Genomic DNA, 12,591 nt, shown 5'->3' with positions numbered 1-12,591 from the left:
AGTGAGATTATTATTCCTTGAACAACTCAGATTTGTCTTATTCCTTGAATAACTCAGTCTTCCCCCACCCCCACCCCTATGAGATGAGAGAGACAGAAGAGGAAACAAAGGCTCCTAGAAGCTGACTCGTGGTCCATGGCAAATCAAAATAGAAGTTGCCTGGTATCAGAGCTTGTTCCACTTGCCATTCTTTTGAAATGCTGAAATATTCTATAACACTTTATGCTAAGTAGAATCAAATTTGCTCCGATATGTCCAGTTTGGGGAATTTGTGTATAGGATTCCCCAAAACCCAACTTATGTCAAGTATAGCAGGCTCTGAACAAAGTACTGGCAATACAGAGAAGGGCAAAAACTTGGTCCCTACTCTCCAGAAGCTCACTGTCTGATGGGAGAGATACTGTGTAGACAACGAGATACATTCAAGATAGAGAGAGGGCAAAGTGGAGGGAGTCCAAAGGAAGAAAGGAAACTAGGAGGCTGAGGTGAAAAGGGAGAAAAGGCCTGGCATGAGGGACAGCCCATGAAAACACACGGATTCTCATATCTAGAGTTTTTGGGAAAATAGCCAAGACTTGGTCCCCCTGTTAATTCAACTCCCAGCAGAATGCTATTCCCCATGTGAATAGAGGTAGAGAATAGGGTGCAGGGTGTTCAGGGAAGACTTCTCCCACTCTGGTGAAAGGGCTGCTCATCCACCTGTGGTGTCCACCTGATTCTCCCAAGTCTCACTCGTAGCTCCAAGAAGCCGTAGCATGCACTGGAGCCATTTCAGCAGACGGGCTACACCAGATGGAAGGTGACCAGTGAGTTATGGGGATGTCCATCTTACGCATGGTAAGACCTCCCCTGGTGAATTGGGCAGATTTGTTCCAATGGCCATGAAGGTGGCTAGTGCATCCCAAGCCATTGCCAGTCATTTTGACTTTTGTCTTGCTACTGGACTTCAATAACTGGAAGAGAGAATGAGGCTGACCACTGTGCAATTTTGCCTCGCCAAAATCCTATTCATGTGTGAATCAAATGACATCCCCCCCCCCAATACCATTTTATCATTTTTACCTACCTCTAAGCCCTGGCAAATAGGCAAATAATGAAGCAGCAGGTTTGGACACACTGGGAGCTGTAGTGACAATCTGCACACAAGTGGTCGAGCCACTGGACTAACAACAGTGGGATTTGGCAACACCTCTGACGTTTTTTGAAAGACCACACTGCTCCCCTCCTGCTGTGAGGAAGGGCCTAGATAATGTGCCCTAATACTGCGCCACCTAACCCTGCTAACTTGGAGGAAAAGCTGAGGAAGCCCATGGTTGGCAACAATGGAGTAGATAGTGATATTTGTCCTTGGCCATGGCATCGGGGAGGTGATGCCATAAGTACAAGAGTTGGATTTGAGTGAGGGGGGCTTTGTTCCTCCAGAGCCATATGGGTCCAGATATGAATTGGGAAGACAAAGCAATCAGGATGAAGTGACTTGCCCCAAGTTACACAGCTAGTTAGTGTCAGGTCTGAGGCTGGATTTGAATTCCTGTCCTCCTGATTGCAAGGTTAGTGCTCTATTTGCGGTGCCACCTAGCTGCCCTAGTGGAGTAGAAAAGGCTACTGAAAGACCAGGGGGTTTCAGTCTCACTGTTCAGTCCAGTGAGAAGATGACTATGGCAGGATAACTCCCAATGTATCTAAACCTGCTACATCATAATTTCTCTGTCACTTATGGGACCTTGAGGTAGGCAAAAATGGTAAAATGGTATGGGAGATTTTTCAGAGATTTGTTGTGCAGCATCACATTTACTCATCTGGGTTAGAACATTCACAAACATCGACATCGGTTTAATGAAAATGATGGGAAAAGTCAGAAGCTGCCAAACCAAAAATAAGAATTCCCCAATTAGCAACAGGATAGTTTGTTCATCCCTAAAAAAGACAGTGTTTAATTCCATCTAAAGTAAAAAGCAAACAAGGTATAGAGAGAATGCATCAGCTAGGTGACTAAGAAATGACATTTATGCACAATTCAAGACTTATAAACTGCTCTTTTTCCAAAGTTGTTAACATATTTTGGTAAACATCATAAAGCAATTTATCAGAGATAAAGACAACAGTTTATTCCCCTTTTTTATAAGAAAACTGAGGCTTAATGAAGTTAAGGAAGCCAAATGTTAGTTGCCAGCAGTGGGATCCAAAGCTAGGGGCTTCTTATTCAGAGTTCTCTACTCCCCCAGCACTATGCTTGCCAAGAGTCAGGATTCAAACTCAGTCTCATTCACACTGATTTCAAGTTTGGTAGTCTTGCTGTAGCACTATTGTACGTGGGAGGGTGAGTTGCCCAAAGGATATACAGTCACAAAATATTTTCTTTTAAAAGACCTATAGCTTTTTTTTTTTAAGGTTTTTGCAAGGCAAACGGGGTTAAGAGGCTTGCCCAAGGCCACACAGCTAGGTAATTATTAAGTGTCTGAGGCTGGATTTGAACTCAGGTCCTCCTGACTCCAGGGCCAGTGCTTTATCCACTGTGCCACCTAGCTGCCCAACATAGTATTGTTTGTCTTCAGGAATGTACCCAGCTTCAAATACTTTATGGGTGATAATAAATGAACAGATGAGAAAAATGATCCTTAATAACCAATCTCTTGGGGAGATTCAAAGCTTTCCTTCCTCCCCTCCAAAGTCCTAACTCTTAAGTTCCGTTTTTGTTTGTTTAGGTTTGTTTCTGAAAGCTATTAAGGGTAATGTGATTGCATTAGCTCTCTTGATCAGGCCCTACCCAACTTGCACAGAATTTAAGTCTAAGGTGGGGAAGCCCATTGAGTTCTAGTCAAGTCTGAGTGCAGACAGATGCTTTTGTCCAGTTAGCCCAAGATTGGAGTAGAGGTAAGTTTCTGGGTCCAGGAGTGAAATGATAATGGGTGACAACAGCACCTCACTGGAAAAGTATATAAACTGTAAGTCCACTGCCATAATTGTCTTTGGTCTAAAAGAGAGGGTCAAAGGGCCATCCTTTTATTAATAAGCTGTCAATCTTGTTAATAAAATGATTAAATTTCCCAGAAACCTTTTAAAATGTTCCACAGGCTTGTAAATCAGGAATGATGATGAAAGGTGATGTGTAGACTGGCCTTCAAGGCTCACCACCACTTTCTGGCTTACAATGTGCCTTCTGGATATGAGCTCAGTTTATAAAGCAAGCCATATCAGTGAGAAACCCTAGTTAATACCCCTAATTTACAGACTTCGAAGAAACCAAAGCCTAGAGAGGTTAGGCAGTCTACCCAAGGTCATACCATATCAGATTTGGGATTTATAACCTGGAGCCTCTGAGTCTATTTCTACTCATCTTAATGCACTCCCAAAGCAGAGGTCCACACCTGAATGTGTGAATATGTGATCTCCCTGATGTGGCTCCTCCTTCCAAAGGCTCAGATTGCAGCTCATCCTCACCTGCTCCCTACACAGGGGCACCTCCCAAGGTGCTGTAACTTTTCTCTGGATAGATCTTTTGACACTGTATGGACACTAATGGAATAAGCATAGAGACTGTTGGCTCTCATCATTTCCTCTGTGATTGGTTCATCTTTTGGGGGGGGGCGATCATTTCTGATGCCATTCTTCACGGTGCTTTCTCTCTTGAAATATCTCATTGGTAATAGGTTGTAAGAGGGCTACGTATTGTTGGGAGAGACACAGAATAGAAAATTATACTTAGTAATTCCTGAGGGAATGCCCCAAATTGTATAGCTGACCCGAGGACTCCTGGGATCGCAGATCTAGAGCAAGGAGGACTTGAACACAGGTCCTCTCGACACAGGTCCAAGTCTCCTGTGCTGCAAATACACCACAGTGCCTCACCGTGAATGAGGTATAGTCTCAGATTCCCTAGTTTTCTCCCTGGGCAAAGCTGAGGGACACCACATAAGGTGTGGAACATTCTGGGGGTGCAGGAGCCATTCAGGCCTGGGCTGGGTTGGCCCAGGATTTAGCAGTGACTGGCTTGGAGTCGGGACCAGGATGGAGTCTGCCCTACCTGCTGGAGGCTCCCGGCTGTCTTCCCACATCTCAAGAGAGCACCACAGCCAAGAAGGGACTCGAATAAACACCAAGCTCTCTAGCTCCAGGACATCCTGGGTTGTCATTGCCTCCCTGACATCCCCCCAAGTGTCTGGGACTTTGGACCTTGCTAAGGAGCCCTCCTCCAGCTGTCTCCAACCATGGTAGCCTCCCTATCTTTGCCCGTTGCCTCCCATCTGCCTGCCCTCCACCGAGCCTTATCAGGTAACCAGAGATGGGAGCTCCTGTCCACACAGGAAACAGGACCCTTTCACTGTGGGCAAGAGTTGTTCCCCAGAGGAACACTAGTACCTGCGGGAGAGGGAGCGAGCATCTCAGGATGGGCGATCAGAGGGCACTTTTGGCAGCCAAGTATGGGGACTTGACCACCTTAAAACAGCTCTTTGAGGATGGTGTCCTGGACCCGGCTGTCACAGACTCCCTGGGGGCTGGCTTGGTGCACCACGCCTCCAGAGCGGGCCAGCTGGACTGCCTCAAGTTCCTGGTAGAGCAAGTCAAGCTTCCCGGGAATCAGCGGGCCAACAACCGAGCCACTCCGGTACACGATGCAGCCGCCATGGGCCACCTGGCTGAGCTACACTGGCTGGTCCGAGAAGGGGGCTACCGTGCCCAGGTACCCGAGGGAGAGAGGGAGGGCACAGGTAGCTGGCCAGAAGACAGGCAGGCAAAGGGGTCCCGGGGGCATTTTGATGTGGCCGATGTTCCGATACATAGTCCTGGGCCTTTCCCTCTCAAAAAATGTTAGTTGAAATTTCAGTTAGAAAAAAATCTGAGGAAATGGGAAACAGATCTAAGGATGCTTCAGCCATCATAATGGTGTCCATATAGTGGAGCCAACAGATCCAGGAGACCCAGCCTCAAATAGACCCTACTCTATTGCTTAGTGGCTGCGTGTGACCTTGTCTCAGTCTCCTCATCTGTAAGGTGGAGTGTTAGATTCTAAGGTCCTCTCCAGATCTAATTCTCATGATCCTATCCATGGACATATACTCTGTTGCTCAGTCACTAATATTTTAAAATCTGCATTTATTATAATATTCAAATTTTTTTTGAAGTTAAACATTTATTTTGGGCAACAAAAACAACAACAAATTCTTGTAATACGTCTAGTCAAGCAAGACAAATTCCCATATTGGCTACAATCAAAGAATGGTTTTCTTTAGTCCATTATGTCTCTGCTGTGTGTGTGTGTGTGTGTGTGTGTGTGTGTGTGTGAGTGTGTGTGTGTGTGAGAGAGAGAGAGAGAGAGAGAGAGAGAGAGAGAGAGGTGGTGCTCATTTTATGTAGAGTCCTAAAGAGTTAGCAAAATGCTTTAGATCCACTTTTAAATCTTGGAAAGATTTCTTGGTTGTGGGTGGAATAAGAGGAGGAGATAACAATCCCAGGGAAGTGATTTGCCCAGGGTCACTGAGGACATCAGTAGTGCTGGAATCATATAGTGGTATCCCTTCATTTGGGGAAGTTCAGTTAACTTAGCTATGCATGGCCAGATAAGTAGTTTGGAGGGAAAGGGATTATGTTCTAAATAGAATGAGATCCTTCGGGTTGCCTTTCCGGTTTTTGGAGTTGGTCTTCCTCATTCTAAATTCCTTGGCTCTAGGTAGGAAATTCAACATTTATTTTGATAAAAAAAAAAAAAAAAAGCTTCAACCATTACATATTTATCAAGGACCTCCCATTTTCTGATGTCCCATAAGGCCATGGCAAAAATTTGAATACACTTCCTTCCCTGCACCAGAAGAGCCTAGAAGACGATGGTGTCATCGTCATCCTCCAGAGAACAATATTGGTTTTCAGTTTAAACTCCAACTTCTGTGAGAGAACAGTAATAGAATGGGTGTATATCTTGATTCCAAAGCCAAGATACTGGCAAGACCAGATCTGGTTCCCCAGACGGTTCAGAGCGGGCTAACAGCCAGTTCACAAGAGGCCCTTCCCATGGTTAGGATGGGGGGCAAGAAGAGGGTACAGGTTTGGGGCCAATAAGCCGTCCCAAGCCTAGCAGACTCTAGTTTCCAGATGAAACCAAGGTTTGCAGAGACCTGACTTCAAAGGTACAGATGATAATTGACAATGCTCTCTCATAGAAAATTAGGAGCCTGGTCCAAGTCCCAGTCAGACCCACAAAAGGAACAAGAACTGGGGGTGCAGAGGACTTCCTGAACTACAAACTCAATCAAAGCCTAACACGATGGCCAAAAGCTAATGGAATCTGAGGGTGATTTAACCTGGTGTCCTGGACAAGAGATTGCTACACAGTGAATTCAACAATGTAATGGTGGGAACAAGACACCCAAACTAGCCTTGCCTCATAACAATGACTAAGCTTGGCTCTGAAGGAAAAAGCAAACTCACGCATCCTGGTTAACAAATTAATTTAGCATGTTTACTATGCGTTACAGGTAGCTGGGTGGCACAGTGGCTAGAACTGGACCTGGAGTCAGGAAGACCTGAGTTCAGAATCAGTCTCAGAGATTTATTGTGTGACTCTGGACCAGTCATTGACTCCTGTTTGCCTCAGTTTCCTTAACTTTAAAATGAGTTGGAGAAGAAAATGGCAAACCACTCTGCCCCCCCAAAAACAACCCCAAATGGGATCACAGAGTTGGACAGGACTGAAATGACTGGCCAACAAAATACTACGTGCAGTGGTGGTTGAGGGATCAGAAGACGCAGGTTCAAGTACCACCCATGACACAACTGACTGTGTTCAAGCTTCTTAGCTGCTCTGTGCCATTGCTAAATTTCTAAAGTGTGTAGTTATAGATGAGAATGATGGAGGGATTTCCACATCAATTCTCTTGTTGTAATCGTCCTCACCAGCTATTAATGACCTCAGAGTTCTCTTCTCCTTCTTGGTTGAGCTCCTTTGCCAAGCCAATGCCATCCTTTGCCTCCATTTCTTCTCTTCTCACCATCTTCCGATCGTCTGGAATTTGACTTCCACATCTATCAAACCACTGCAAAGGTCCCTCCCAATTTCCCGAAGCCTCTTAGCTGTCCAATTGAATCCTCTCCTTCAATTCTTCTCGACCTTCCTCTGTCCCATTTGACCCCGTTCACCACCTTCTGCCGGAATCTCTCACTCACTTCTCTGGGTCTCATGACACTATTCTCTCCATCTGCCCCTTTGACAGGTTCAATTATTCCTTGTCTCCCTTGTGGTCCTGAGTCCATGGTGCTCCTGCTCCCTGTGGGTATCCCCCTAAGGCTCTGTCATCCTGGGCCCTCATCTTTTGGTTTGATATCATCTTCTTTAGAATGGAAGCTTCTTGAGAGGAGGGACAACTGATTAGATTTGTATTTCTGGAGCTTGGCATGATGTCTGGCACATATAATAATGCTTGGTGACTGACTTGTTGACTTGGCGATCTCATAACCTAATAGAAGGTTCCATGATTATTTTTATACCCGTGGCTCTCTGAGCTCTACATCCTGCATCTAGTAACACCCAAGGTGCTCTCAACATCATCACCCATTGCCTCTTGGACAACTGGAGTGGAATGTCCCCCTCCCCCTGTGTCTAAAACAGAACTCGCTTTCCCTGAAAACCCTCCATCTTCCAATCTTCCCTTTGACTGTTGAAGTATCACCATACTTTCAGCTTACAACCTGGGGGTGAGCCTTGACTCCTCATTCACCCCACAAATTCAATCCCAGCTAGGTGGTGCAGCGGATAGAGCACTGATCTTAGAGTCAGGAGGACAGGAGTTCAAATCTACCCTCAGACACTTGCTGCTAATGAGCTGTGTGACCCTGCATCCAGAGCCATCTCCAGTCATCCTGATTCATATTTGCCCATTGGATGCAGATGGCTCTGGAGGAGAAAATGAGGCTGTGACTGAGCACAGCCCCCCTCACTCAAATCCAGTTCATGTGCTTGTCATGGCATCACCTCCCTGATGTCATGGTCTTTTTTGAGAATGAAGGACAAACATTATGATGATGATGATGATGATGATGATGACTATGACTATGAGTATGACTATGACTATTATATTCAATCTAATCCAGTCTAATCCAATACCAACTCTCCACAGTATTCCCCAATCCCCCTTTTTCAACTCCAAAGTCATGAACCCTAGGTTAGACTCTTATGACTTTATATCTGGGCTAAAGCAATAGCCCCTTAACTGGTCTCCTTGCCTCTAGGTTCTCTCTGTTCCATTGCTACTGTGTTTTCTAAAGTGTGGGTCAGACCTCCTGCTCAGAGACCACCAGTAGCTCCCTGTTCCTTTCAGGGTCAATGACAAACTCCTGGCTGACACTGAGAACTCTTCATGACTTGCTCCCTTCCTACCTTCCCAGTATTCTTACCAGGATGCCGACTTCCCAGTATTCTCTATACTTTATCTGGGTCTCTGCTCTCCAGGGACACTGGCCTACTTGCAGTGGGTCAGATAGGCCCACCTTCGTCCTGGCTGTCCTCCATGCTTGGAAGGCTCTCCCTCTTTACTCCCATGGCCTTCTTCGAGCCTCAGCTCAAATCTCACTCTCTATAGGACACCTTTTCTGGGCCTCTCCTTTCTCTACTTCTAGAACCCCCCCCTCTGAGCTTACTTTCTGCCCCCTCTATATATCTTGTGTATACTAAGTTTGTATGTTTGGATTAGCCATGTGACTGCTTCTGGATCAACTTGGTCTAAAATAGCCACTCATTTATCATTGGCAATCCAGTCAGTTGCCACAAAGCTGTGGCGGTGAAGCGTGTTTTCTATTCCATCCTATACCCTTGTCAGCCCCCTTTCCTTTTTCTGAGAGTCTTGCTTCTTCCCCAATGTAATTCCTCATCCTGTTCCTTTCTCAGGGTCCCCCTCTCAGTCAACAGATAAAATTGTACTTAGAATGCCAATGGGTATGAAAACTTAAAATGTCAGTCCCTCAAAAGTATTCGTGGGATAGTGCTTATGTTTTTTGCAAAGTATTTTTTCTTTTTTTTTGGCAAGGCAATGGGGTTAAGTGACTTGCCCAAGGTCATACAGCTAAGTAATTTTTTAAATGTCTGAGGTCAGATTTGAATTCAGGCTAGTGCTTTATCCAGCTGCCCCAAGTATTTGTATATTTACAGGGGAATCAAACCAAACAAATAAATCTTTAAGGATGGAAATCCAGCCAGAGAGATGAAGAATAGTTCTTTTGGGACCCCAGGAATCTGTCCAGGACTACCTCCTAATTACTCTACACTGTATGGATACCCACTAACCAAAATGAAGACCAGACTTGTCTTTACTCCTATAGATGCTACTCAACCCAAGTTAGTGTCGATATGGGGAATCCACCCTGCTCTCTCTTTCTCTCCAGGATCAAGATGTGTCAGGGGTCTCTCCATTGCACCTTGCTGCTCGTTTTGGGCACCCCATGTTGGTGGAGTGGCTCATCCAGGAGGGCTGCGATGTCTCCCTGGAGACGCTGGAGGAAGCCCTTCCTATCCACTATGCTGCCGTCAAGGGGAACCTGACCTGTCTGAAGCTGCTGGTCGCCGCAGACAATAGGTGAGCCATCCTAAGCCCCACGGGAAGGGGGAACCACATGGGCCCGGTCTGTGTCCTACAGATCTCTCTAGAAAGATCCTTCACCTTGCCTGGATGGAAAAGTGTCAGAAAAGAACATGCATCATTTGGTAGAGAGCTGGGAGGAGTGAGACAAACCCAGGGGCCCTGGGATTAGAGAGAACAATGTAAACAAGGTTCTTAGGATCTCCGGGATTTTAAAGGCCAGTAAATTCTGTCCTCTCCCCCCTCATTTTACAGATCAGGAAACTGAGACATAGAGAGGGAAAATGATTTGCCCAGAGTCCCATAGCCAGTAAGTATCTGAGATGAAATTTGAATCCAGATCTTCCTGACTCCAAGCCTGGTTTCTTATTTACTCTGCTAAGTTGCCTATGAAGCTGGAGCACTTAAAGGCTGAGAAGCCTCCCTAGTAAAGTTTGGGAATCAGAAGGTGGCATCTTTCCTCTGAAGGTTGCCAGGCAACCTCTCCTCCCATCCCCATGTGGGATTCAAGACCTCAAAGGAAATGCAAACAAAGAGCCAGGTCCAGAAAGTCTTCCTTTCATTGTTCTTGTCTTCTTGAGATGTCCAGGATGCCCTAGACTGGGACTCACAGCATTGAGGAATTTGGAGGGACCCTGAGACATCATGGCATCTTTGAAAAATGTGAAGGTGCTAGAGGCTGAGGAGGCTTGATGAATAGTAATAAGGATGGAAAATGTGTGACTTGAGGAAGCAAGTGGGCTTGAAGGAGACTGGGTCCAAGGTCATCACAGGGAGTCAATGACTGAGACAAGGCTTGAATCCAAGGGTTCACCTGCAGCTTCCTATATTTATATCCCACTTTTCTGCTATTCCAGTCTCAGCCTGTTTCCTGCTTGTGATCATAAATGTTGCTGTAAATATTTTTTGTACATAAAGTCTTCTTGTCATAGTCCTAGAAATGAGATCTCTAGGTCAAAAGATGTAAGCAAGTTGGTAACTTTTTTTGCATAAAACATAAGCTCTATCCCCGCCTCCCCAAGAGACTGGAAATTCCTTGAGGAACTTGGAATGCAAAGTCCCTCCTTGGTTGCATATTTTCACTCTTCTATAAACTTTTTTTTAGGGTTTTTTTTTTTTTTTTGCTAAGCAATGGGGTTCAGTGGCTTGCCCAAGGTCACACAGCTAAGTAAATATTAAGTGTCTGAGGCTGGATTTGAACTGAGGTCCTCCTGACTCCAGGGCCAGTGCTCTATCCACTGAGCCACCTAGCTGCCCTCTTCTATAAACTTTTGCCCATCACCCTGGGTTTTAGGAGGTTAAGTGACTTGCTTGTGATGACAAAGCCAGTATATATCAGAAATGGGACATTAACCCAGATCATTCTGACCCTTGGCTATCTCTTCATCTACCACCCTACAGTGCCACTTGCTTTACATATAATAGATGTTGAAAAAAATAATTTCCAATTATTTCTCAGAATGTTTGGATCAATTCACAACTCCTCTAACAGTAAGTTAGCAAGTCAATCTTCTCACAGTGTCTCCAACATTGAATTTCCCCATTTTTACTAATTTAATAGGGAGGGGAGAGGGAGCACTACATCCCTTTCTTTTTTAAAAAAAAAGTGTTTTTTAATTGTTATATATTATTTTATGATATTTTCATCCCCAAATATATCCCATCAACATCCCTATCCAGAGAGTCAGATCTTGTAATAAAGAAAAAAAAACTGTTCAGCAAAATTAACCAGCTCATCTTTCATCCCAATCTGACATTATAGGACATTGTCCACACCCAGAATCTATCCTCTTCAGTGATAGGACAGAAGTCGAGTCTTATATCTTTTCCTTCAGGGCCAAGCTTAATTATTATATTAGTTTTGTTATCTTGTTCCTATAGTATACTTTGTTGAATTCACTGTACAGATTTTTTTCCCCTGTTTCTTCTTACTTTACCCTGCATCAGTTCATGTAAGTCTTCCCAGGCTTCTCTGAAGTCTTCACTTTTTCTCTTTCATACAATGCACTAATGTTCCATGACTTACTTCCCTATACCAGGGCTGGTTCAGCTCAGCTAAGCCTTTTAGAGGCATCAAGTAGAAAGGAAAATTGGCAGGGTTTCCAACTCGTGTGGAAAAAACAGACCTAGATGTGAGCTAATTCCTGGCTTTAGCTGACTCCTCCACTAGGCTTGCTCTCCATGGTGCTAAACCGCAGGGAAGGACTGCTTCCTTTGAGGACTCTCCCCGCTCTCTCTCTCTCCCTTGTCTCTCTACAGGTGTGTGAACAGACAGACACAGAGTGGAGCCTCCCCTCTCTACCTGGCCTGCCAGGAGGGCCACTTACACATCGTCCAGTTCCTTGTGAAGGATTGTGGGGCTGATGTGCACTTGCGGGCCCATGATGGGATGACGGTCCTACATGCAGCTGCTCGCAGTGGCCACTATTCCCTTGTGGTCTGGTTGGTAAGGAACTGGTTAGCTTGGGAAACTGAGGAAAGGAGGGAGAGGGTGGTAGGGAAGCTTTGGGTCCCCATGTGAGGCAAAGTGAGACGGGGAGGAAATCATGGATTTTTAGCTCCCCATGACTGGGAATCATAAGGATGGGATCTTAAGACCACACTATGTGAAGATCATGGAAGCCTAGACTGAGAACTGCAAGGGACAGAGCTGTCACTGAATCCATTCCCCTCGATTTAAAGTCAATGTGAGATTTTGCATCACAGAGCTTGTGTGAGAGTTAGAATTTGAACCTGGATCCTCCTCGTATCAGGAAGACTCACCTTGAGTTCAAATCTCACCTCAGACACTAGCTGTGTGACTATGGGCAAGTCACTTTACTCCATTTGTCTCAGTTTCTTCTTCTATAAATTGAGCTGGAGAAGGAAATGACAAACCACTCCAGAATCTCTGCCAAGAAAAGGCCCAAAGAGATCAGCAGCAACAATTCCAGGCTTGGAGTCTAGTTCTCTACCTACTTTACTCTGGCAACCCAAGGACCCAAGGATGTTAATTTTGAAGAAGAGACTTTAGAGGGATAAAGATGTG

At 45.2% G+C, this 12,591-nt stretch overlaps 1 protein-coding gene across 1 annotated transcript in view; it reads left to right on the top strand.

Moving 5' to 3' along the window:
* Positions 1–4,387: 4,387 nt before the first annotated feature.
* Positions 4,388–12,591, top strand: part of ESPNL (espin like) — a 35,260-nt gene continuing 27,056 nt past the window's right edge. The window contains exons 1-3 of the mRNA XM_074192711.1: positions 4,388–4,681; positions 9,370–9,560; positions 11,823–12,009. Coding sequence (XP_074048812.1) covers positions 4,388–4,681; positions 9,370–9,560; positions 11,823–12,009 — 672 coding nt within the window. The remainder of the gene's footprint in view (positions 4,682–9,369; positions 9,561–11,822; positions 12,010–12,591) is intronic.

Source organism: Macrotis lagotis, chromosome 6 (assembly GCF_037893015.1).
Source record: "Macrotis lagotis isolate mMagLag1 chromosome 6, bilby.v1.9.chrom.fasta, whole genome shotgun sequence".
Lineage (NCBI taxonomy): Eukaryota > Metazoa > Chordata > Mammalia > Peramelemorphia > Peramelidae > Macrotis > Macrotis lagotis.
Note: the sequence above shows the minus strand (reverse complement) of the source record. Positions and strands in the feature narration are given on the sequence as shown.